Raw genomic sequence first — 27,729 nt, 5'->3', positions numbered from 1 at the left:
TAACATATAAACTATTAAAAAAAAGACACTGTAACAACAAAATTTAAAATCACTATCTTTTTATATTTAATCACGTACATGGTTTTACATTTCTATTCCATGAACACAGTTTAAGAAACAAATAAAGAAATCTATTGCTTACTCTTATCTGATAAATTGATAGCCAATTAATATGACATATTATTAACTAGTTGCGGTGAAATAGGTCAGCTTGTTTACTTATTCTAAATCATAGTATAAACAATTATTTTAGTTTTGGGATGATGTATAAAAACTACAGTGGCGCCCTTGTTTTAAATCTTAAATCTGTGGTAACATAATAAGCAAATAGCATTTTAGTGGTAAATTGTAAATAACTCAAGGTACAGAATAAACATTTGTTAATTAACGTTGCCACCAACCAATGGCAATTGAGATTACTTGTATATTTACATATAGGTGAGAAAATTTAAATTAAACTCCAACTATATTAATTATTTATTCCTCAAAAAATCATAACTTGAAACAAATGCGTCTATATTTCCTTCAAACAAACAAAAATTTCATCTCAAATAACTAATAACTTATTAATTTTCTTATATATTGGTTTCTGTTGAGTTGATCAATTTACCATAACAGGAATTCAACCTATGACCTAACAGTATGTAAATTATTTATGTCATTTGTTCAAAGTTGTCTTGACGTTCAACGACGACCATACACCAACATGACGTCAGAGATCTGAGTTGTCGCAAATTGTAAACTCACTCAAATAAAAAAAAACCTTCTTTACAACAATCCAACGGTAAGCAAACAGGTGAAAACCACAATAGGTAATAGTGTACTGGGAAATAACAAGTGTAGTAATAACACCCGATTCACATATGTAGTGTAAATGCAGTGCTAAAACTTAAATAACTTAAAAATAGGCGCACAGACCTCCGCGTTCCATGCTTTCATACCAAGATAACAATTTGATACATTTTTAGATTTATGTACGTGTGAATCGGGTATAATATAAAGACAACTTTAACAATGTTTAAATCTAATAATCAATAGTAATCATATAAAATAAGACCTTTTTATATACGTCAGTTGAATCAAAGTAAAAGTGGGTTGAATCAATATAACCCTAGTGTAATTTTCTCTTAAATCACTAGCATTTACAGATTGTTAGTTTCAACAGACCTAAATTAACCATATATGTATTTTAATTACACTTCTTCTATCGTGCTGTATTAAACTTTACACAACTCATTGCAGTTTGGTATCAAAATCAGGCTACCGCTTGCTAACCTAAATGCCATTTTTGGACATCTCAATATTTATCCAAGTTCATTTACAATTTCTGAACTTGTTATTGTCTCTGACGAGCTTTGTAGTATTGTAATTTTTAAATCATTATTTATACATTCCATTTCTTGGTAGGTATTCTCCACTTCCATGCTCTCCAATTCTTTGTCGGTACTCTGCACTTCTGTACTTGTACATTCCATTTCTTTTTCTGAACTCACCACTTCCTTGATTGTACACTTAATCTCATTATTTGTACTCTCCACTTCTTTGTCAGTACTCGCCACTTCCATAATCTCATAGTTTGTACGGTCTGTTTCTTTGCAAGTACTCTCCACTTCTGCGCTTGTACATTCCAATTCTTTGTCAGTACTCTCTACTTCCGCGCTTGTACATTCCAATTCTTTGTCAGTACTCTCTACTTCCGCGCTTGTACATTCCAATTCTTTGTCAGTACTCTCCACTTCTGTGCTTGTAATCGCTACAGTAGTATTTTCTTCTGGAATACAGCTGCCGACTACGTCCTCCGGCAGCATTTGCTCTTCTCTTTCTGTTGATTCTTCCTGCACAAGATTATTAGAAACATTGTTTTTAATTTCAGTTTGTAGATCAACAATTTCGGACAGAGAATTAGAGGTTGCCAGTTCTACCACAGGATCAGAACCAGTAACACGCTCTTCTACCGCTTTTGAATGATTGTCATGTTCTTTGTCTCCATATTTGGAAGGGTAATCTGTTGCTGTAGATGATGTGGCAATCTCAACTTGCACTGGTTTCTCAGTTAATTCTGATTCAGTTTGTGAATAATCAATTTCAATCTCCTGAATGCTCTTTGTTATTAGTTCTCCACCATTGTCAATCTGAATATTCTGCTCATTGTTCACTTCCTTTGGTATGTCATTGCTACTATTGTTCATGTCATCATCACTATCACTTGAAGAACTTGTATCCGCTCCATCCACTTCCATTGTGACTTCTACCTGTTCCTCAGCAACTAATTGTGACACGGGAGAATTCTCAGCTGGGGTTGAAACAACTGAAACAAACTCATCGACTTCAAGTGCAGTGCCAATTACACCTGTATCAATATGTAAATGATCATCTTCTTCGTCATCATTATCACTGGGGTCTTTCTCAAGTTTGACGGATGTAACTGGAGAAGGAGCTCTTGGTGATGTTGATGAAGAGACGCTGATGCTTTTGCGGAAACTCTTGTTCTGCTTTCTGACACATTTAACACAAGCATATTCTTCATCATCAGGAGGCTCCTCTTTCATTCCTGCAACAAAGATTTTTTTAAATAATTATTTTTTAATAAACTTTTTACACTGATGTTTTCAACATTGTTCTTTTTATGCTTATGGATATTTTATATATCTATATACTGTATATATCTCATAATTTGACAGCAAGCGCTTATACGTATAAAATGCATTGTAAATCTCTGTCTACACTATCAAACTACTTTGACAAAAAAAGTGTGATGTGCCCAAATATGGCAGTGATATGACATCATCATGTCCATATATGGGCACATCACATACAGAACAGCTTAAAATTACTGCAACATACTGTAACCCATGTTCTAGCTTAATGGATACTTCGTGCTACGAGCGTTTGTTTTTTATCGCGATACTACGAACTGCATTGTTTTTGCGATCATAAGAGAGGCATTGTTTTGCCACGCATCTATTGTAATGTATTATAAACAACATTGTTATCAATGAATCAAGGAAACAATGATTGAAAAATACAGCAGTTACGCCAGATATTTTTATTTAGCCTGGCTATCTAGGCCCACAGCCATTAATGTTTGAGTTCGTACAGAGTACCTATCTAGAATGCAGTAGTACTAGATAGTAGGCCTACCGTAAATAAAACCTATGAAATACGCAATAAAATTATTATACGGCCACATTGTGAATTAATAAAATTAAATTTGACGACATAAAACAATATACATTTTCCCGCTATGCGGCCGGTGAACCTCAGTGAAGTGGGCCAACTTTTTTTCATCCAATTTGTATCGCCAGACAAGTATCAACATGTTTGATTTGCGTTGTTTTTAACACGTGAGAATGAAATTTGGTGGATCATGTGTGTGCACTCTGTGATGTGGGTCATGGGTTAATGGATTCTATTCAACGCATGTATTATTTTAGCATGGTTGGCCGATTCGTTCTTATTGGTATAAATCAAGTTTTCTAGAGAAACTTCCATACGATGAAATGAAAACGATGCATTTTTATTAATACTGAATATTAACAATCTCTAGGCTCTGTGCCTAGCCAAGGGCCAAGGCTACTCGGGCGTAAATGTAGGGTAGATTTCATCAATCCAAGGTGGGTTATTATAATAGCCTTGTTCTCTTTTGATAGCTGGTAACGATAGTGTATATTTAACACCCTTCCATTGCGATCCAAAAACAATACCTTCCTGCGGTAACTCGTGGGAGCACGTGGGATGGCGATAACAAACACCTTTTGAGGGAGCGTGATCAAAAGACAATACTTCGTGGGTTTCGCAAACTAAAAACAATGTTCCACGCTACAAAGGGTTACATGTGGGAACGAAGCAGTAATTAATAGCTGTACTGTAAAGTTTGATAGTGTAGACATAACTATACACTCAATTTATATAGTACAACAAAGTTAGCTTACCTATGCAAAGTAGATGATACCATTGTTCACACTTGTCGCATTGAATCCAGTTGATATCATCACCCAGAGGTCGTATGCAGTATTTAGCAGAACAGATTTCATCCTCGTCATCATCGTCCCCATCGACAACAATTACCTGGTCTTTATCCTTGTCAGTTCGGTTCTTGATCTTCGTACCATCTTTGTCTGTAAAATAATATAATGAATTACTTAGTAGGTACATACATGCGACTTGTGTTGTTTAAACAAGGTTCATTACTGTCTTTTTACAACTTTTTTAAGCTTTGTCTACACTATCAAACTTTATGTGGACAACAAAAATGTGATGTGCCCATATATCAACATGATGATGTCATATCACTTTCAAATTGAAAGGAAATCACTTAATTGACAATTAAGATAAAAAGGAATCAACGTAATTTGCTAACCTTTATTTTTCTTCTTAATTTTTTTCTTCTTTTCTTTACCATCCTTTATTTCCTTATTTATTCCATCTTTAATTTCTTCCTTTTTCTTTTCTTTATCTTTATCCTTGTTTTTCTTTTTCTTCTTTTTCTCTGGTTTGATATTCTCATGATCATCATCGCTGACTTCTTCTCCATCTTTCTTCCTTTTCTTAAACTTCTTTTTGTCTTTCATTAGTTCTTGTTTAATCCTAGGTTGTTTATCAAAGAAGTCTTCAGGAATTTGCTAAATAAAAAGGACAGAAAATAAAACGTATTTAAAAAATGAATACTATAATTGCAGTTTTGGTGTTAGCAGTGTATACATTGGTGTATAGTGTGTTTATGTTGGGTGTTGTATAGTGTGTTTATGTTGGGTGTTACATAGTGTGTTTATGTTGGGTGTTACATAGTGTGTTTATGTTGGGTGTTGTATAGTGTGTTTATGTTGGGTGTTGTATAGTGTGTTTATGTTGGGTGTTACATAGTGTGTTTATGTTGGGTGTTGTATAGTGTGTTTATGTTGTGTGTTGTATAGTGTGTTTATGTTGGGTGTTACATAGTGTGTTTATGTTGGGTGTTGTATAGTGTGTTTATGTTGGGTGTTGTATAGTGTGTTTATGTTGGGTGTTGTATAGTGTGTTTATGTTGGGTGTTGTATAGTGTGTTTATGTTGGGTGTTGTATAGTGTGTTTATGTTGGGTGTTGTATAGTGTGTTTATGTTGGGTGTTGTATAGTGTGTTTATGTTGGGTGTTGTATAGTGTGTTTATGTTGGTGTTTGTAGTGCCTGTAATATTATATTAGAATTTGTAGTTTTATGTTGGTGTTCGTAGTGTTGGCAAATTTAGTAATGTCACTATATCACAGGTAGTAACTAATCTTGAATGTTTACCTCTACAAAATGTTCAATTATGCGTTCTTCTCTCGTCTGTTGACTCGCTTGAAGAATCCTCCAGATATGTTGTGTTTCATCAAGTGACACCTCTAAAAGTTCTCCTTCCATTTTAAGTTCTTCCAAACGTGCCCTGGTCATCTCAGACAGCTCAAGAAATGGTGTATCTGTAGGTCTCTGAACATGAGGTGACTTGCGTGGGTGCTTCTTAGGGGGCACCAACTGTGGGGTACTTTTTGAAGCAGCACTATATGTGTGCTCAGATTCCTGGACAACAGTAGAATGTGATGGATCATCAGAAGAACTATCATTTAAAGTTGTTAGAACTTCTCCATCTTTAGAGTCATTATCAGTTACATCTAGTTTTGTTGGAACAGGTGGCATGCCATGTAGAATCGATGTTTTATGAATGTCACTTGCGTTCTCTCGATTAAATGCATTTGGATTTATATTCTGACTGTGCTCTTGGAGCTCCTGATTGTTAGAAGCCTTTTGAATTTCTTCTGAAATAATTCTATCAGTTTTTTCTTTTGCAGCCTGTTCATCCATTTTCTGCTTATGGACTGAAAGCTTTGCAAGAGCTGCTGCAAGTTCATCAGTTGCAAGAGCCTGTCGTGCTCTGTCCTGCCAACTCATAGCTCTTTCTGTCAGACACTGCAGTGCCTCGCCATCTGGCATCCTAACTGGTAATTTCTGTAGTGATACAAGTAACGATAGAATCATCTCAAGTCTAGGCCGGCGAGATCTGTGGCAAAGAGGGCAGAGAAACTTCATATCTCTTGCTGATAACACATTTGCGTTACCAGCTGTTACCACCTTAGCTTTGTTAGCATTATTCTTAGGCATTGGAACACAAGTGCTATGAAACCAGTCTTTACACAGTTCACATTGCAACATAAAACCAGCGACTCCTTTCCTACAAATGCAATATTTTCCCTGTTCTTTATTTTCCTCTTCCAGTTGTTGTTTGCGAAGGTTCTTATCTCTTAGGTTCCTCATTGCATCAAGTTCTTTTGCTTCCTCTTCTTTATATTGCGCAACCTATTTCAGAAAAAAATAGACATCCATTTTAAGTATTGAATACAATATGCTGGGTTAAAATTTTACTTACGGCCAATTTACACAGACAAGCGGTAACGGTAATAAATATATATATATATATTTTATATTGGTATAATTTGGTGAGGTTCACAATTGTAATAACCCAAAACATACACATACTGTGTTTTAACCTGGACTTGGGATTCATCCAGGAATAGAGGGAGAAAGCAAACCACAATCAATCGTGAAATGATAGCTAGTTTCTAGGTCATAGGTCAATGCAAATCAAAAGCTCTCAATTGGTTAATAATAAATAAAAATATGGCAGGTTAATGTAACTTACAAATACAGCAGGATCTCGACTTTCTTCTGACTTTCCTTCAACAATGGAATCTCTTTCCGTTTCTCTTTGCTTCTCCATCTCTTTAAGTTTCTTCTTGCGGCTCTTGTTAGACTGCAGATTACCAATGTCAGTTCTTGGCATCAGAACCTCCAACAAACCATACGAAGAGTTCTTTTTCAGGAACGTTCTCGAAGTTCTTTCTTTCCATGCTCTTGCTGAAGACACCTGTGATTCAACTTGCGGCATTTGCTCGAGGCGTACAGGAATTGGACGGCCTTTTAATACCATACTTTCCAGAACATCAACATATGGAAAGTGTTCACCATTCTGTTAAAAGATTTAACCAAATATCAACAGTGGAAATCACAATTTAAAAAGGTCATTTTAAAAACTTGGTTTCTTTAAGTTGCCCATGTTATATTTTTTTCAGAACTGAAAGTAACTGAGCACAACTGAAAACTTTTAAATCGTGTCACGCGTGCAGTAAGGGTAACTGAGATCAGTACAGATCAACCCAATGTTTCCATAAAAGTGTGGACATAAAGCACTCTCGCATACTGCTTCTTATAACTAATGCACACATTACAACTAGTTACAGTCAGTTTAAGTGTGGACATAAAGTGCTCTCGCATACTGCTTCTTATAACTAATGCACACATTACAACTAGTTACAGTCAGTTTAAGTGTGGACATAAAGCGCTCTCGCATACTGCTTCTTATAACTAATGCACACATTACAACTAGTTACAGTCAGTTTAAGTGTGGACATAAAGCGCTCTCGCATACTGCTTCTTATAACTAATGCACACATTACAACTAGTTACAGTCAGTTTAAGTGTGGACATAAAGTGCTCTCGCATACTGCTTCTTATAACTAATGCACACATTACGACTTGTTACAGTCAGTTTAAGTGTGGACATAAAGTGCTCTCGCATACTGCTTCTTATAACTAATGCACACATTACAACTAGTTACAGTCAGTTTAAGTGTGGACATAAAGCGCTCTCGCATACTGCTTCTTATAACTAATGCACACATTACAACTAGTTACAGTCAGTTTAAGTGTGGACATAAAGCGCTCTCGCATACCGGTTCTTATAACTAATGCACACATTACGACTAGTTACAGTCAGTTTAAGCGTGGACATAAAGTTCTCGATCATTTAGTTTCTTTCAGTTCTGTTCGATTGTTTGAAGGGGGACATAAGCGCTTTCTCACAACTAGTTCTTTTTAGTTAAGTTTGTGTCGACATAAGCGCACCTTTACATGCAATCAGTATTCTATCATATTATCAATAGGATTTGACTAACCTGAATTTCTTCAACTTTCCTAGACCACTCCTTAGCCTTCTTCATGGCATCTTTTAAATTAAGAACATTGGGTAGATAAGCTGGAATGTGCTTCGCTTCAATGATTATTGCTTCCACTGTAGCGACAGTATGGCGTGGCCTGTAATCAAAATAGTTTTTAAATTAATATAAACAAAGATAGTTTTAACATCATCAGTATTTTATCTTTACCTAGGCTTCTTCTCTTTTTCCCCCAATTTAAAAATTTGAGTTTTAATTATTTTTATTCATTTGCTATTGATAAATGCAATTAGAGACAAAAAGTTTCTAAAAATATTTACTTTGCTTGAAGACATATATTAGCTTTCTCCTCCCATCTCTCACTGACGGTCAAGAGTTCTTGCAGTTCAGCCATTGCCTTCTCGATGGCTTGGTGAGGAGCAAGACTCACCCCAGAGTCTATCAGCATACGTAGTGTATCAAGCGTTATGTTATCGGGAACAGATAAACTGCTTCTTACATCATCTAACCACCGCGCTTGCTGTAGCTCCTAAAAGACACAAGAAAATGTACAATTAATCACACACAAATTAAAATTCTTAAACGACTCCTTCATGGTTTGATGATCTGGGCTTGGACACTTCAAGACCACCAACATCAATTCAAAAGTAATATCAGGAAACATCTCAAAGAGGTTATGCTTGAAAGATTATAATTTATATTTATATTGTTACTACATGTGTTATTGTTTATTGTAAATGTTTATTCTTATGGTGTTTTTATCCTTAAGGGCCACAATGGAAATAAGTTTGACCTTTGGTTACTTTTTTGTGTTACCCTGAATTCATTCTTTGTATTTTTTATGTTGTGTTATTTTATGAATTCGAATAAAGAAATGAAAAAAAAAAAAAAAAAAAACATCCGGAGTAGTATCAGGAAAAGAAGTAATAACAAGGGAAAAAATCATACGGAAAATTAACAAATAGATTGTTGACTCAAGAACAGATAACAGTGGCGTAACATAGAGGCCTGAAGCCCATAGTTTAAGGACTTTAAGTGGCCTTATTAGACATATTTTAATGCTTTTTTCCCTGGGTTTCATCAGAGAGCACTCATAGAATTACGCACTTGTTTCAGTTTTGGCATTTCAGGCAGTTCAACGTCAAGTTCCACACCAATTTCTAACAATCTCTTCAACTTCTCCGAGTCTGGACTGTCATCGGCAAGAGCGTCTTGTGCTTCAGCTTGAAACGTTTCTACTTTATCCAATAAATTCTAGAGAGAAAGCGAGTTTCAAAATTTTATTATTTTTTTATGGAACCATGTTTCATGAGGGTAGCTCATCCAGCAAAACTGATCATTGGGGCACTCATCATACAATACATACAGTACAGAAATACATCATAAAAATTCAATTACAAAAAAACTATTATAAAGATATAAAAATTTCAATAAAATTTCAAGTTCCATGATAGTTTTAATGAACAACAAATAATGTACTGATTTAGTTTTAACCACACTATGGGTTATAAAGACAACCAACCTAGAAGTACTTTTACATACATCATAAAGAAGTTCTATGTTTTTTCTGTTTGACAATAAACAGTTAAGATGGTGTTATGCCAGATAAACAAAAATGTCAACAATTGTATCTGTAGTTTCTTACCTGGATAATTTCTGCCTCTTTAATCTCGCATGGTAGATTGTTCACCTGGTCTGTGAAACATTGAAGCTCCTCTAGTGTCAGACGAGAATTGTATTTACATTCACCAGAGTTGCGGTTTCTGAAAACAAAAGAGACATTTGTCGTATTCGATTGGGAACATTCGTTGAGTACTTTTTGTATTCGAATTGTCATTTTGTGCTCAACAGAAAGTCATTCGAATAGAAAACGTTGACAAGAGCTTTTTCGTTAAGAACAATCTGAACGCTCAATTAATTGAACAATTATGTTTAACATGGGCTTTTTGATTAAGTCAAAGGAAAGGTAACTCTACCACTAGATGTGCGGATCCGAGATTTTGAAATATGGGGGACTTGGGACACTAATTATTTAGGTAAGCGAATTTAGGTAAATGACAACAGTAGATGGTCAGAAAATGGCACTCTCATACATACAATACATGATAAAATGGCACCTCCCACTAGTCTAGTTGGTCCGGAAATTAAATGTATCATGCGAGGCAATCAGCAAAACAATCATACTTTTTCTGCCGGTAATACATCTTTTGCGTATGTAAAAGTGTTCTGTGCCACACAGAGTTGACGTTTTTTTAATTTTTCAATGCATAGTCAGTATTTTATTTTTTTTAAAGAGATAAAAAGACTTGGCTGTTTAATGTTAGGGCCTGTTTAGCCCCTGCCTGACAGCTTTCATGTATAATATATGTTTCACATAAAAGTAAATTAATAGGGATGTACCCTAAACATGTGTGTCCGAAAAAGAAGGTTCTACCGTACCTAGTTCTGTGTTTCTTGCTGACTAGCTGATGGGCGACTGCTCGGCATTTCTCTGCATCCGCAATGGCTGTGACAAGTTGCTGCAGAAGATCATTGTCTGGAAATTTCTTCTCATCTGCTTCAGAAATCATCTCTCGCAGATCAGATATTTCTAAATTTAAAAAGAAAAAACAATTTGTTGTGAATTAAATTACTATACTATTATACTTTTATTTTCTGATTTCCGTATACATACATCTTGTTCAATAGAACTCCACATTTTTCAATTTCAACATTCATAATTAAATAAATAACATATACTGTATAAAGTCTACGGTACGTCAGATAAGCATATGTTGATTTAAATTTGTGGCACACTATTAATTGGAAGGTCAAATTTTATTGTATGTCTTTAGGCACATCACATCACAATCACTGTCCTATCAGATAGGTGGTAATTCCCCTGATACAAGGGCTGTTTTGTGTAACCCCGTACTCGTCTCGAATGACGAACTGGGTTATAACTGTGTACACGTATGGCTCATAGTCCTTGTTCAGAACTAGGAACGAGTCGGCCTCGAACCCATGCCGATATTGTTGGCTCTTTCAGGTACAGTAAACGGCACCCTGCATTAACCGGCCATGTGGCTCGCTACATTATTTCACCATGCAAACCTTCAAACAAGATATAGAAGCAGATAGGTACCTAGTTTACAGTCTTTGGTTGCATTGAGTGAGCTCTTCACTTTGTTAGCCCAGTTATCAAATGATTCTGCCCTCATCTTCAGCCTGTGTAGCATACCTGGTAACTCATCAAGTGTGTATCGATACCTATCGCAAAATAAACACAATTATTAAGCTATATTCAGAGACCTAGGCCGACTGCTGTTTGTGGGGTGTGGAAATTGCAAATGGGGAAAAATAGAGCTGCTAGGTCCCGGAAATTGTACTTATACATTGGAATATGAAACAAAATTATAAGTCTACAGGACAATGCCGCTAAGACAATTTTGAAAAATAGAATTGCTTGGTCTTCGGAAATTGGACTTTATACTTCAAAATATATAAGTCTCCATGACCAGCCTTACTAAGTTTGAGCTCAGATAAGAACATTTTGAAAAATAGAGCTGTTAGGCCCCCGGAAAATGCACTTATTATACTTCGAAAAATGAAACATGAAATATGATTGGGGCCGAGCTAAGACAATTTTGAAAACTAAACTGATAGGTCTTCATAAATTGCACTTATACTTTGAAAATGTGAGGCTTAGAGAACTAAAAAAAACAGTTTTCGGGCAGCGCCGATTATAATCAGATCAACACCCTGTTGGACAAATAAAACATTTTAACCAAATAGCTACACAAGGGCTTGCAATTTACACTAACCTTAAGCAATGCTTTGAGGGATGACAGGAACAGAGCTTATCAACATGATGAATACAGACAAGTTTATTATCAGAACAATAGCATGTGACAGCCGACAAGAAACAGGTTGTCTTACAATGTTCACACTGCCTTTCATCGTCTGGTAGCAACTCAAATGCTTCGCGTTCGGCTTCAATCGTACCCTACAAGATCACCACAAGATTCAAGGTTATTTATTTGTCCAATGACAATGCCATTTGGGCATTGTCTAGACATAGAATCTGTTAAAACTGTAAAGGAATCAAGTGAGGAAGCCTATTTTAATGTCTCTGCATTTGCAGTAAATCAACATAACCTAACTAGTCACTACATCGGCACAAATTGAAATCTTCCAATTTAGTGATGACCCTTTTACATAGAAGCATTAACATAACTGGACTTTCCTCAAGCTCGAGTCCCACGATCTGGTTTTTTCTTCAGTCTTCCAAAGGGACTTGTATTGATTGATAGGATGTCAGGAGAATACACATGCTCATATTATTAATATTCGTCATTCAGGACATTACAGCCAAAGATTATGTATTATTGTTGTTGACCATGATCTTTTTTTGTCACACCATCCATGATGCGCCAATTACAGGATTGGAAACACATGCTTTGTAAAGCTCATGAATTCAGATCAATGATTGGTTAGCAGTGACACTGTATTAAACTGGAATAAACTAATTTTAATTACCCTCTCTAGTAATTTCTTGCGAAGTTTCTTTTCTTGTTCAACCATCAAGAGCATCTCTTTGTGGACTGCTGCTGCCATGTTCAGATCAAGACTCTCTGGATCTGCTGCCATCTTGCAGACTAACTCTTCATGTGAAAAGACGCAGAAACGATGCAGGTTGCGGTAGTTTTCAACACAAAGACGACCCATAGGCAGCTGAAGAAAGAAAATTAATTAACAGCTGAACAATAGCGAAATAATAAATACTTTGAATTTAATTTGTCTTTAATGTCTGCTATTTGTTTGCATGGAATTACTTGATCTCACTTGAATTGGAGACTTCTGTAACTAAAGAATTGAGGTGAGTTTTTACCCTAACTTTGATATTGACCTTTGACAGTCACATGTCCATGCTTACCCAATCATTTGGACAGAAATTGACTGCTTCAGCAAAGTTGTAACCTTGGTTGAAGCCACTGTGATAAGATCTTGGGAATGTTACAATGAATTCGCCTGCACACTGGTTTGTACGGAACACCTACAAAATAATTAAAAATTGATATAATGATCAACTAGGAAGAACGAAGAACAAAGAAGACTGAAAACAGGAGCAGATCTAACAGTAATTCTTACAAACTTAGTCGGTAGCGCTAACACAACTACCTACGTATGGATTGGAAGCTAGAATTAAATATAGACTAAACATAGCTGACAAACAATCAGTCTGAACGTACCGGTACATTATTCTTGCGGAGTACAGTGGGAGAAATTATGGTGACCAGTTGATGTAGTAAATCTGGTTGAGCTTCAAAGAGTTCTGGTGCGTTGCTCTTCATGACGGTTTCAAAGTCTTCAGCATAACTACCAGGTACTCCATACCAAGTTTTTGGTTCTCCCCTTAAAGAAATTTAACATGCAAGAAAATTAAACATGTGTACTTTATTTTATTCCATTAATTTCATACACATCAACAATGATCACAACTCGCAATTACAGGATGGATAAACTATTTTATAATTTATAACTTATCGTGCTTCTAAATCAAGTCTTATTTGAGGCTTAGGGAGTGGAGTTGAAAGAGTCGTGAGGTACTAGGTCAGGATTGAACTCTGAACCTTAAGATTGGAAGGCAAACATGTTAAGCTACAGCTCCACTACGAGAGAAGATTTTGATTGAACAGAACAGAATTTTGGAAAAGTGACAAATAGACTGCACTCACCAGTGAAGATAGTTGATAGAGTAACTCCAATGGTCTTCTGTATGCCAGCAGAAAGAGGAAAAGCACATGCCAACGTACATCCAAGGAATCTTCATGCCAGAAATGTCAGAACTGATATGGCACAGCACAGAGGCATCAAGAACAGGCAGATTATTGAGATTCCATCCAGCAGTGATGTAGTCCTGTAAAAGAATGGTTGCAGTCTCTTAAAACCTAATAATAATATTGAAGATTTATAAAGCGCTTTTTACTGGAGTTTCACAATGCAACATGAAAAGAATAACTATTGAAATAGGCGAGTTTTCAGGAGAGATTGAATTAAAAAGGTGATAGAGTGTAACGGATAGAACGAGGAAGTGGGTTCTAGACTGAGAGCAGCTTGTGGCATAGTGCATTGGAAGTTGTACTTTTAATCGCGAATCGGAAGTTTGTGTACAATGCATGTTCGTCGCATTGCCTGTGTCCTTATGCAAGACACTTTTACTAACATGTGCCTCTCTCAAACCAGGTGTATAAATGGGTACCTGGTTTAGGTCAAAGCACCAACTGCTCTGATTACTGGCTGCAACATTGTTGAAGTATGTTTCCATACGTGTTTGATGAAATTAACCGGGCAGGGATGTCACCAGCTTTTTGGAGTGCCGGTCTGCAAACTCCCCCGGGAGTGGCCGTTATTATTTATAGTGAAAACAAAAAGAATTAAGAAAATAAATAGCAACAAATCGCGTCAGGTCTTGGCCTAACCTTGTACCCACGGGGGGTCGCCGTTGTTATTCGCGAAAACAAAAAAAGCGATTAGAAAATAAATAGCTATAGATCGCGTCAGGCCTAGCCTTGTGGACACTACTACCACTTGGCCTAGCCAAAGTTTAGATAGATGCATCAAAATCTAAATGCCACAAAAACAGGCGCTTCCTTATTTAGGCATAACCCCTAATCAAATACTGTAGATAAATTATTAGCCTAGACCTTACTACTTGTTGCTCGATATAATACGTAGTGTTCTTTTGAGTGAGAGATGTGTTTTTTAGCATATTCGCAAATTCTGGATTTGTTGTTTCACAACTGTGCAGCAAGCATGTAGTGCATGGCCGGCAAGAACAGACACATGTTTCTGGGTTAACTGAAGTTTCAGCAACCTGAAGTTATCCAGAGACGTCCAGTCCAGTAAGTTTTATAACAGTCTCCTGCCGCTGCGCGCGTGACTGTTGTTAACTTTGTGCCGTACAAATTGGATGTCTTCATTAGTATTAATGTATTCAAGTGACCGTTATGTTTTAGAGTAAAATAATAAATAAAAAACAGTTTTATTTTTCGTTTATTTTCACTTAATTCTACAGTAAATCGATCTCATTTTACTGACACTTTTAACATATATATAATATTCACAAAATAAGAAACATGGCATAACATAATAATTCGGTGGCATAACATAAGTAAAGCATAATAACAATGTTTATCAACGTTCCTTGTTGTAATGATGATCTCGACAGACAATGGGGTGCAGCTAGAGTGCCTAAAGTATTTATAATTGTTTTATTCAGCATTATTATGGCACATTCTACAGAAGTTAGATATTCACTGTGATGAAGGGTAAGTTTTATTTTAATCACTTGCGTTGAGTAAAATATAAAAAAAAGAACAATTCCACACACATCGTTTTGATTTGACCAAAGACTAAAGAATGATGACATTAAAGTGTCCAACATAAAGAAATGATTGAGTTTGAATGGTAATATACTTGTTAAAGCATGTAGAGTTCCACATCGGAAATAAAAATTAGTTGGAATATATCATGCTATTTTTTAACTAGACTGCTAAAAACAAAAATTGTAACAATGTTATTAACGTTCCTTGTTGTAATTGTGCTATTGCATTTGGATTTTACGATTCGTTGTAGCAGCCCAACTCATAACAACCTCTACAATGTCAAAGTTACTGGCCGGTGGGCCAATAATAGCGATGCGTATCCGGCCATCACGGCTTGTCTGACAGAGTCTATTTCGTGGAACAGTTTTGATAAGCTTCAGTTGAGAAAATGTCCGTTCGAAATTGGCAGTATGACATAGTAAATTCCGATAACTTTGGGCCAACTTTGTCACATTTGGGAATGCATCCCTGGCCAGGTGGTTGGTGTGTGTATTATCCAAAAAATGTTCACTTAGTGTAGCAATGTAATCATTTCCAAACTTTTTGTCGGCAGTGCAAAGCAAATCTGGATCCAACAAACTAAATTGTGAAAGTTTAGTAAAATCATCAACTGGGAATCTTTCGAGTAATATTTTCCATGAGTGTGTCAATGTAGTTTCCACGTGTTTCCATGTGTTTATCAAAGTAATCAGCATCATCAGTTCTTTCTTAACGTGAATGTCGGAAGACTTAAGGTTATCCTTGAGAGTTGTGGGAGTTCCTGCAAAGTTGGGCCATTTGTCGTCTTCATATCAGATATCGTAGTAAGTGTTGCTTTAACACGCAGTTGGATCAAACAATGCTGGAATTCCCGAGTCTGGAATGCCTTGCAGAGGCAACTGACGTGTGGCAATATATCGCAAAGAAGCAACATCGTCCTTGCAAATGAAATAGTCCAATGGCCTTGGCGTCACCGCGTTTTTCACCTTCTCTTTCCAAGCTTACAAGTGTACTTACAAAACTTTCTTTCAAACGGGAAACTGACTGTTCAATGCTAAGCCATCGCGTACATAGATGATGGTTCGATTGGTTTCAATACCTTCTCGTTGAGTGCCGTTTGAATAGCATGCAAACCAGCAGTTTTTACTGCACTGTTGTTGAAGAAGTCGTACAGTTGTTGAGAAAGAATCAACGAAAATTTTTTCACAAATGGTACGGCGTTGGCAGCCTGTGATGTTGCCAGTTGTAATCTGTGTTCACAACAATTAATTCCTATGGCAGATTTTGCAATTTCCTGCAATCGCTTTACGACGCCGTTGTGCCTTCCTGTCATTACGGTAGCACTGTCAGTACCTATACCACATAAATGTTCAAAACTAAGTCCTTTGTCATTAAAATATCCAGTAACGTGGTTTGTAATTGTTTCGGCGTTTAGGGCAACTGTAACGTCCATCAATGTATCAGCAGTTCAATGTTAATTGATCCGATACGCTGACATCAGTTGTTTTATCAAGCATAATAGCAAAATAAGCGAGTTCTTGACGGCAAGAATCGTTGCTTCCTCCAGTTGGTTAGAAATAAACGATAACATTTCCTGAATTGATTTGTTACTACAGTATGTATCTTCGCAACATTTAAATCCTCTTTAATGTTCAATCTCAGTTGTGTAAGTAAGTCCAACAGTGGCTCAAAGTTCGTGATATGCGGGATACGTCGTTTGGCAAGGAAATAGAGGCATTTGAACGCAGATGTAATTGCCAAGTTGTTCACTTCTGGTTGGATAACTTCAGCAATGTTGTGCGTAGTTTCTTCAACAAGTTCAAGATTCATAGCAGTTTGATATGCTGACAATGTCTCATGCTCCTTGATGCTGCTAAGTCTGTGCTGATGATGTCTCATGCTCCTTGATGCTGCTAAGTCTGTGCTGATGATGTCTCATGCTCCTTGATGCTGCTAAGTCTGAGCTGATGATGTCTCATGCTCCTTGATGCTGCTAAGTCTGTGCTGATGATGTCTCATACTCCTTGATGCTGCTAAGTCTGAGCTGATGATGTCTCATGCTCCTTGATGCTGCTAAGTCTGTGCTGATGATGTCTCATACTCCTTGATGCTGCTAATTCTGTGCTGATGATGTCTCATGCTCCTTGATGCTGCTAAGTCTGAGCTGATGATGTCTCATGCTCCTTGATGCTGCTAAGTCTGTGCTGATGATGTCTCATACTCCTTGATGCTGCTAAGTCTGTGCTGATGATGTCTCATGCTCCTTGATGCTGCTAATTCTGTGCTGATGATGTCTCATGCTCCTTGATGCTGCTAAGTCTGTGCTGATGATGTCTCATGCTCCTTGATGCTGCTAATTCTGTGCTGATGATGTCTCATGCTCCTTGATGCTGCTAAGTCTGAGCTGATGATGTTTCATGCTCCTTGATGCTGCTAAGTCTGAGGCGTTTGCAAGTTGTTATATTCCAAGTATCTCTGTCATATGTCGCATATTGTGTTTATGACAGAGGCACCAGTACAAAATTCAAAAATTCAAAAAACTGTTATTGTCCAATTAAATACACAATACATACAATTGGAAATGTGACGTTTGATACACTACATACGTAACAATTTAAAAATTATATAGAGTTATACTGTACATCATTCACAATACTTGTTAAACGAAAGAAATAAAAATTAAAATATAAAAAGCACATGTAACTTAAACTAAAACTTAATGCATTGTGTTGAGGAAAGACTAGGCGTATTGCAGATTATTGCAAAATCTGTCCATTCATAATTGTATATTTATCTATTGCACTGCTTATTAAAAGTTTTAATTGGTACAAATGATTTACTATATCTCGTAGTTCGTGAGAGAATACTCCGTAAACGGCACTCTGACCTTAAAAAGTTATACTCGGCAAATAATGGATGCAAGCTATGCAAGTGTCATCGGCATATTTTATCAAACGGCAGGAGTCGGTGGCATTTCTACAGTCGTTTGTATACAGAATGTATAACAGGGGAGACAAAACGCAGCCTTGTGGTGAGCCTGTATTGGTGAATGTGGTTGCTGATGTAGCATTTCCGAATTTAACTTGTTGTGATCTGTTTGTTAAAAAGTCTTGTATCCAGAGAATGATAGATGAGTTTATATTCATGTTAATAAGTTTGGACAGGAGAATGTGAGGTTGTATTGTGTTGAAGGCGGAACTGAAGTCAATAAAAAGAAGGCATGTGAATGTGTTGTTCTTGTCGAGATGTTGGTGAGTGTTGTGGATAAGAGTGGCTGTGGCATCGTCTGTCCCTCTGTGTGCTCTATGCGAATTGCATAGGATCTAACAGGTGGTCACTTTGATCTTTAACAATTAACTAATTATTCTTTCCATGCATTTCATAACCAGGGATGTTCGGGCAATTGGTCTATAATCACGCTTAATGATTCCAAATTGCTGGGATAGTGGTTGTACAAAGAGAACATTCAAAAAGTTTCCACATAACTTGTCTGGGCCACCAGCTTTGTTTGCATTTGTTTTCTTCCGAAGGTTGACAACATCATTCTCTTTGAAGTAATCTGCATCATCAGTCAATATTCTTGAAGGTATCCGCTAACTGCGATTTAAAGTCATGAACATCAAACCTACTGTAAAATAAGTTCTTCAGCTAGTTGCAAATCATTGTATCCTGATAAAAGTTTAGGAGGACATGTTTTGTTTGATCCTCCAATTATATATTTTATGTCTTTCCATGCTTTCCTCGTCTGCCTATTATTTATATTCCTTTCTAATCTGTTTCTGAACCTTTCTTTGCCTCTTTTTACAGCCATATCAAGCCTTTTCTGTGCTTCTTTTAACTTAATTTTGTTTTTACTTGCAAAAGCTAGCTTCTTTTCGACGACTGCTGTTTTTACCTCCTTGGTCAGCCAGGCTTTATTATTTGGATACTGCTTTACTTTCTTGGTTGGTATAGCGATGGAACGATAATAACTTGTTGAAAACTGGATAAGAAATGGTGTTCATCAATGTTTTCGAGAACTTTAAATAGGCCTATGCGCGGTGCGAAGTGTAGAATTCTGACAATTGCACTTGGAACATGCCGTTTTCTTTTTTAATACCGGCAAGCGGGATACATGCGATAAAAACGCCCTTGCTTTTTTTGTAATATAACAATAAACAATCGGCGGAAAGTCAGAGAGCGCTTGACACTTATATACGTCAATACTTACCGTGCGCGCAATCGAATTACAATTAGCTAGAAGTTCATTGATTATTATGTAATTATTGTAACATGCTCGGCGATCATAACGAACGAACTTGGCCGGTCTCACTGAACCATGTGCATGTTTTTTATATTTTTAAAATTAATTAATTAAAGCAGGGTGACAAAACATTAAGCAATTAAAAATTATTTTGTTTGGGTCTATTTTTAATTACTGCGGACGTGTCTGTATTTTTAATCTGTGCAAAATAAAATGCTTGAATGGTCGCTATGTGAACTTCAAACACTGTGCTATGTAGCACATTGTTCGCCATGACTCACAAGCTGCAACAATGAATACCAGGGCAGGGTAGGCCTGGTATTGTGTTACAAATAAAGTAACTATGTAACCCTGGAAACTATTGCTGTAGTCTTTTGTCTTATATTATCGTAAAATGTTTTAGTACAAATTTTAGTTAGGCCTAGGCTTAATATAAATATCGTAATGATTAATAAATAATAGTGGTGGTCGGCAGCCTGTAAAATCCTGGTCGGAAATTTTGAGTGCTGACCAGCCTGGTGACATCCCTGACCGGGGTAATAATGTGAAACCATCATTTGAACATTAATATTGAATTTGCACTATATAATGATATTAAACTTACCTCATCATCTTGGACGATGGCCTCGTTTTCTTTGGTTGGAAAACCACTACCATGGTCCAAGGAATGGATGTCAGCTCCATACATCACGGTGACATCTTCATCGATGGACGTGACAAGTCGCCAGAATTCCTTCTCAACCATCTCTGGTGGTACCATCTAAAGTCAGTACAAAAGAAATTAAGTAAAGCTAACGTTTACACATCATAATATCAATGAACCAGACAAAGAGAGCCAAGAAATTAAGCGTTGCAAACCATCTATACAATCGGCAGTCTTTTCGGATAACGATCTAAACTGCAGGTCCAGTGTACACATCTGGCTGACGTGCACTCTTAAGAACACAGTTCATCTTTCGGAAGAGTAGGGGGTTACCACGGTATGGTGTTCATTCAGCCCCTGTCGTCGTGGACACCAATTGGTAAAAGCACTCGACACAAAGGGACCCTTATGGGAGAGGAAATTTATTGCATGTGCCGTCCACACCTGTGCGCAAATTAGCCCAGTTAGTCTGCAAGTCTACATTTTAACAGTATTATACAGCGCATGTATTCCATTTTTAAATATAGTTTAATATTGACAACTTACATGTACTGGCATATTAAAGTAATCAGATTTGAACTGATCAGCCATCTCCCCAAACGATTGCAACGTGTAAAGTCTTGACGCTTGCTCAAACCCAAATGGATTCAGCGGTTTCTTCACCTCCTTTAGAACGCACTTTGGACATCGCCAGTCACCCTTTGGCACTTCCGCGAGAGGTGGTACGAGACAGAACGTATGGAAACTATCATCACAACCCTCGCATAGCAACAAACAATCTTCTTTGTCTCCTTGACTACAGATGTGGCAGACAAGTGTTTCAATCTATAACAAAATGTTAATATTATAAATTCAGAAAACAAGGAATAGGATGGCTTGACAGAGATCAAAAACTACATACTCCTCAAGTCTCCAAAAATAGTATCATATGAGCGAGTATAACCACATGTTCAAGTATAATCCACCCCCTAATTTCGGACACAGAAAGCCTAGAAAGAATCTAGGCCTACCACGGCTAGCACTAAATCATCATCTAGCCTAGCTAAACAGTCGTGTAGCAGAATTGACAAGATCATACAAGTGGTACGCGTTTGTTTTTTTTTTTAATGGGGCAGCGGTGCAGATATCATACTCGTAAATCATGCAACAAGCCTAGTGCGAACGGTATTCTGCAATATGATTTACATGCTGAGTGCTGTTATGCTTTTTTGCTGCACACTTTTTGAACCCATGTTATATAATAACGCAGTGTAATCCAACTACCTTATTTTTGTTACATTTCATACACAGGCCCCATGGAACTATACTCAACAGTACTTAAAGACAAAGTGCATATAATAATAAAATAGCACTTACAAAGCTTGAGCTAAATGTGCCTGTTTTTGAACGAGTGTTACTAGAATGCTGGTTGTCTTTCCTTGGAGATTTTGCTTCACGTTTTACTCTTTCCAATTTTGGTTCTGGCTTGACTTCTTCTGTAAACAAAGAAAAAACTAAAATAAGAGTCACGTTTGTATAACAAATATGTTGAAAATATGTTAATTCGTCAAAGTAACAAATTAAATACTATTTATTACTTAATGATTGCTTATATTAAATATATTTCTATATAAAATCAACAAATATTTTCCTCATGTACCTGTTTATATTGGACAAGATAATAATAATAATTTACCTTCATATGACAACAAAAAAAAGCTCTATTTATTTTCCTTACCTTTACCATCTTTTAGTATAAGTCCAAGACCCTCGAATTTTGGTCCTGCACCATAAAGTTTAAGTTTCTTTAATTCTGGGTTTGCTGCAATTTCAATTTCGCTTGGATTTTCAAACCCCTAAATAAAAAAAATGAACATTCATTTTTTAATTCCATTATATTTCATATTTATTTTGCAACAATATTATTATATAAGCACTATGTTTTGGAGTAGTTGATACAAAGTTAAGTGTAGGGGATTTACACAGACAAGTGGTAAACAGAAAACCAAAGAGCTTGTCCCACATAGAATCTGTATCTATCCTGAGGAGTAAATGGTCATAAGAAATAACATTCTATATTGTTACTACCATTTCTCGCTCGTCTTGTTTAAATTGTTGAGTTTTACAGAGCAGGTGCTAGGTAACAATTGAGAAGCCTTCACATCTAGGTAGAACTAAGATATCTAAGCTACCTATGATCTCTTCTTACCTCAGGAGCAGCTCTTTTATATCTACGCATATAACCATTTGATTTCATAGGAGCTCTTGATGACATTCCATGTGAAACATACTCCTTTGAATCCTTAATGTTTGTTTCTTCTTCAATTGATTCCTTCAAATAAACAAACATATATTATAATGTTTAAAAGTATCACTACTGCTTACTATACATCCCATAATAATGGTGATCAGAAACAGGATTCGAACACAGCAACTTGTGATTGGAAGGCAGGCACAATCCTTCAGCGTCACAGTGCCACTAAAAGGTTCGAGTAGCGGAGCAGTTAAGGCAGGGGCACCGCCGCAAACCACAGCTATACAATCAGCACATGTTCAAGTCAATCTTCGACCATTGTTCTGGTGGTAGAACAAGTCTTTTCAGATAAGGACTTAAAACTGGAGGTCCAGTGTACACATCTGGGGGTTACCTCAGTGTACTGGTCCATTCAGCCCGTCGTTGTGGACAGACGAACAGGCACCATCGGTGGCAGCACTCGACATGAAGGGACCCTTAAGGGAGTAGAAAGTTGTGGCAACTCAGTAGGTTGCAAATCGAAGCTTCAGTGTCACTTACTGGTTGTGGAGTGCTAGGCATACTGCCACCTGCTATGAACACATCATGAGGCCATAGCATCTTCTCATAGTGCTTCATCAGTTGAGATCCAAAGTTCTTACCAACAACGTAGCCAAGCTAGATATGCGAATGAGAAAATTATTCATCATTATTATCAATTTGAACTTTAAGATTGAATATCTTCTTTGAATAAATTAAGGACTAAACAAATTGGAGCTACAGTATATGGATCTACAGTAAATGTGGAATTAATCTGTGAAGGACAAAGGTTGAATTAAAAGGGTGCACTCTTAAGCGCTGTCTACACTTTAAAAAATAGTTTGACAAAAAAGTGTGATGTGCTCAAATATGGTAGCGACATGCTTAAATATGGTAGTGATATGACATCATCATCACATTTATTTTGTCACATAAAGTTTGATAGTTAGCCTGGGTGCAGAACAGTTAATATACACATTTGCGGGAAAAAAGTTTTTTGGGGGTTTGCGGGGGTTAGCAATACCCTGTTTTTCCCGCCAAATTGGACGCCATATTGGATTCTGGCATGATGATGTCATTGTTATCGACTTGATTTATCAACTACTATGAGAAGTAGTTATTAAAGTAATCCTCAGCTAATTTTAATCATCATAACACAACTCCAAGGTAAAAAAAAAACCTGAATTGGTTTTCCCTATCCCCTATATATAGGTATTTGTGTGTGTTAATAGGCATTTGTGTGTGTTATATAGGCCAAAATTTAAAAGTGCCGTAAAAAATTTTCCCCAAGACCCTGGGATGGGGATTTTTTTTCTGACATTCTATATGGTATACTCTATCAGAAAAACCCCCCAAAAAATGTTCCTATACTTTTTTCCCGCAAAATTTGTACTGCACCCAGGCTAAGTGTAGACAGAGCTTTATAGCCCTTATACACCTGCGTTATGTTTGGTGTGCATCCTGGTGGGCGTGTAGTTTTCCGAGGAGATGTGAAAGCATTATTAGTGTCAAGATGCGAGTTGAACTTACCCTAGATGCGACTTTGTTCCATTTTCTCTCTTTGCGACATAAGTCAAATCCGCCTTCCTCCTCTACTACCTGCCATGATTAAAAATAAAAACCGAATATTACAAATTTAGAAAAACAATTAAATTTTAAATACAAATATTTTAAAGGATACAATGTCAAATTACACACTATTCTGTTATCCAACACATTAGGTATTAACATTTTTGGAAAAACTATAAATTAATCGTTGGATGCGAGGAGGTTTTAATCAGAAAGGTGACCTATTAATAGGCATTTTCATTTAAAGGCCGAATTACTCACGCCTTTATTCTGTATTTTGTCATTAATCTGGCAAGTATTTCAATTTGAAATCTTAGATAATTGCAGTACAAAGGTCAAGCTGAATATAAAATTAATCAATATTACCTTATGTAAGTTGTAAAGATCAACAGTTTTGCCGCCAACATTGGGAATACGCAATCGAACACCCTGGAATAAACAAAAAATAGAGAAAAAATATTATATAGTTCGAGTATTTTACTATTTATAATTGAAAACCCCAAGGAAAAATATTGTAATTAATTATAAAAGAACGAGATTGTGTTGTAAATAATCCCTTTCACTCCAGTAATAATATGTTCACAAAATGAGACCTTTTATAGAACTTTGACCTTGAGAGATCATTAATATTCATAAGCTCCTTGACACAAATTTGACTTTTTATAATTTAATTCAAAATTACTTTGACCTCAATCTAATCATTAATATTTATGAATAGCTTTATGTATGTGTTTAAATATCGCATATTTTGTACCCAAACACAATATAATAATTCCATAGTAAAGAAAGCATACAATTACTGACCACAGTTTGAACTTTGACACTACTATAGTCATAATTCATAATGTATTGACCTCAATATTAACAAGCAAAGAAAAAGTATGCACTGTAAATTTATATTTTTATCATGTTTTAGTAATTGGTGTGACACGGTTAGTTAAATAAAAAAATTATAAATGCACGTTTTGTATACTGTTAATGAACAAACCTGCAATTCCCAAAACTTTGCTATAGCATCCAAGTAGTTAAGTTTGACTCTTGTTTTTGCCTGAAAAAAAGAAAAAAAATATATAATAATGAACAATTTCCCAAGTATCCTTGTATGATTATGAATAATATGTGTACTGTACTGTACATCATTTTAAACCAATCACCTTTAGAAAATTAGAAAACTAAACTTGGCTTAAAAAAAATTCTTATTCCATTCCAACAGTAACAATTCTGATTTTTTTAAATGTTATCCTTTCTTTGTCTTATCATTCTTTGTGTTTGTTGTTTTTCGTTTGACCAATCTTGAACTTTGGTATGTGGTTAAATACACCTTTTTTGTGTCTTTGTTAAGACCTGTGGGTGTTCCCCAACTGTTCTATTGTGCACTAAAAACAGACCTAACTTTGGTTTCAACTGGTCTAGTTGAAAACCAATTCCTGCCTGTCTTGAAGTACTGTAGATGTATACATTGTGTAGTAGGTGACAAGTGTGTAATTGTCACGTGTCACATGACATAGTCACCTAATTTATGACATGTTTATGACCATTCTCATTGAACTTTAAATGATTATACCATTTATCAAATTGGCCAAGGAACTCTGCTAATACCCCTTCACTGCCAATGAAAATACAAAGATGGTCTGATTATATAACCTGAATCACATTGCAGAAATGCAAAATTTTAGTATAGTGTAAACTTCATAAACTTATACTGTAGTAACCAGGTTTATGATGCAGAATATAACATCGTCAACTCGAACGGCGTCCTACTCTACTTGCGTGAGCAATGTAAACAATGCCACATTACTATTCCAAAATATTATCTTTTTTTACGTGTACTCGGTACTATATTAATTTCATACCAGAGAACGAGAAAATGCGGTCAATGTAAAATGCGGTCAATGTAAAATGCGGTCAATGTAAATCGCATATAAAAATATTGAACCCCCATTGCAGAATGTATCCTTCATATCATATTAACCTATGACCTTGTGTGACTTGTGCAATCAAACTGCCAAGCTTACTTCTTCAATTATTATTATATATTTAAAAAAGGTAATAATAGTTTTATTTCAATAATCATTATTACTATACAGTATACACAATTGAACTTGGGGCAAAAAGCAGCAAGCAAATATTTTGACAATTACTCATTATCTAGTGAAGCTAGTTCTTAGGGCGGTCCTTTTAACAACCGAGTCATTTAATAATTGGTTACACTACGGCAGAATAGAAACTGTATGTTTGAATTTAAAGTAATCTTCTTAATTGTGAATACAGGGATACTAATTCACATACTAAAAATGTTATTCCATGATTTGACAATCTCATCAAAATGTACAGACATTTAGTCCCACGGTATGCTAAATTGAACACACGAGAAAAGTAAATAAAACAGGTTAATTAAAGTCCTCACCTCTAGTTCATTAAGTCGTTGAATTCGAGGCGAAAACTTGAATGCGTCTACATCAACAGCAAATGGCGGTTGCCAATTCTGCAAAAAACATTTAAAACATTTTCGGTAATAATTGATAAAAATAATTTCGATTAGAAACACCATTAAAGCCATGGCTACAGTATCAAACTTTATGTGACAAAACAATTTGATGTGCCCATATATGGACGTTAAGGTGATGTCATATCACTACCATATTAGGGCATATCACTAACTATTATTTGGGCACATCACACCTTTTTTGTCATGTCATTTTGACAGTGTAGACATCTATACAGTTAGTAAATCAGAAATTAAGTACTAACACAAAATAAAATCCCATGTCACCATAACGCATGGGTGTGTACGTTGGAATGAACGTTTGGACCCGCCTACATTTATTTTTCACTGCACTAGTGCATTATGTTAATGCTTCATTTAATAATTATGTAATCCATATACACATGCAAAATAATTGTTATTTTCAAAAATGATATTGATTGGATGAAACCCAAAAACTAAGGCCCATCTCGCTGTAACTTATGGTATAACATTCAAGGATTAATCTACAAAATTAAGTATTGTTTAATAATTAAGACTTCCCATGCAACCACCAATTATATAAACAGCAATTTGTAGGGAGCCATTACTGTATACAGTAGGGTACGCTACATTTCTAATATCATTTGAAGCAAATTTTAGCCAACTGTAGTCAAAATAAATATTTAAAAAAAAACATTTTTATAAATTTTACTTATGGTTGAAATTGCAAGCCTGTTAATTCCATGCAAAATATATTGTAATGTCATTGTCAATGTCATACCTATGCAGTAGAACCCCTATTAAGGCAACATCGTCGGAACCCAATAAAATGTCCCCTTAATAGGGGTTGGTTGTCATGTTGCTGTTTGTTACAATCTCTAATATTTTCCATCAGTAATTATTTTGCGGAAATGTCCCCTAAACATGAGTGTCCCTTGAAGGGGGTCACAAAGAAGGGGTTCTACTGTATTTTCAACATAAAAATAATTCTAATATTTTTTATATCTTTGAATTTGCTGAGGAAAGGTGTAATCATTTGTTGTTTACTTTTAACTTTGCTTGGTTAGTAAACCCACAATTATTTTTAGCTTCGATTTTCATTCTTATTTATTTATAATTTTGTCAAACGCAAAAAATTCAATGGAATTTATAATAATTATATAACCATTTTAAGTACATAATAATTATAACAATTTAATTACATATTAATTTGGTTAATTATTTCTGAAAACATATGTGGAGCAG

The 27,729-nt window shown here is 35.9% G+C and overlaps 1 protein-coding gene across 1 annotated transcript in view; it reads right to left on the bottom strand.

The window, feature by feature from the left end:
* Nucleotides 1-48: 48 nt before the first annotated feature.
* LOC140059581 (lysine-specific demethylase 5A-like) overlaps nt 49-27,729 on the bottom strand; it is a 28,972-nt gene continuing 1,291 nt past the window's right edge. The window contains exons 2-27 of the mRNA XM_072105541.1: nt 26,425-26,502; nt 25,006-25,065; nt 24,384-24,446; nt 23,979-24,047; nt 22,971-23,087; nt 22,386-22,508; nt 21,915-22,032; nt 21,554-21,672; nt 20,744-21,022; nt 20,159-20,314; nt 13,683-13,864; nt 13,197-13,359; nt 12,881-13,000; nt 12,484-12,678; nt 11,769-11,950; nt 11,090-11,214; nt 10,405-10,555; nt 9,611-9,728; nt 9,073-9,219; nt 8,286-8,494; nt 7,966-8,104; nt 6,654-6,980; nt 5,270-6,310; nt 4,361-4,622; nt 3,933-4,118; nt 49-2,551 (exon numbers count right to left, since the gene is read on the bottom strand). Of these exons, the coding sequence (XP_071961642.1) occupies nt 1,305-2,551; nt 3,933-4,118; nt 4,361-4,622; nt 5,270-6,310; nt 6,654-6,980; nt 7,966-8,104; nt 8,286-8,494; nt 9,073-9,219; nt 9,611-9,728; nt 10,405-10,555; nt 11,090-11,214; nt 11,769-11,950; nt 12,484-12,678; nt 12,881-13,000; nt 13,197-13,359; nt 13,683-13,864; nt 20,159-20,314; nt 20,744-21,022; nt 21,554-21,672; nt 21,915-22,032; nt 22,386-22,508; nt 22,971-23,087; nt 23,979-24,047; nt 24,384-24,446; nt 25,006-25,065; nt 26,425-26,502 (5,976 nt within the window). The 3' untranslated portion in view covers nt 49-1,304. The remainder of the gene's footprint in view (nt 2,552-3,932; nt 4,119-4,360; nt 4,623-5,269; nt 6,311-6,653; nt 6,981-7,965; nt 8,105-8,285; nt 8,495-9,072; nt 9,220-9,610; nt 9,729-10,404; nt 10,556-11,089; nt 11,215-11,768; nt 11,951-12,483; nt 12,679-12,880; nt 13,001-13,196; nt 13,360-13,682; nt 13,865-20,158; nt 20,315-20,743; nt 21,023-21,553; nt 21,673-21,914; nt 22,033-22,385; nt 22,509-22,970; nt 23,088-23,978; nt 24,048-24,383; nt 24,447-25,005; nt 25,066-26,424; nt 26,503-27,729) is intronic.

Source organism: Antedon mediterranea, chromosome 9 (assembly GCF_964355755.1).
Source record: "Antedon mediterranea chromosome 9, ecAntMedi1.1, whole genome shotgun sequence".
Lineage (NCBI taxonomy): Eukaryota > Metazoa > Echinodermata > Crinoidea > Comatulida > Antedonidae > Antedon > Antedon mediterranea.
The sequence above is the reverse complement of the archived record's forward strand: the minus strand, read 5'-3'. Positions and strand labels throughout refer to the sequence as shown.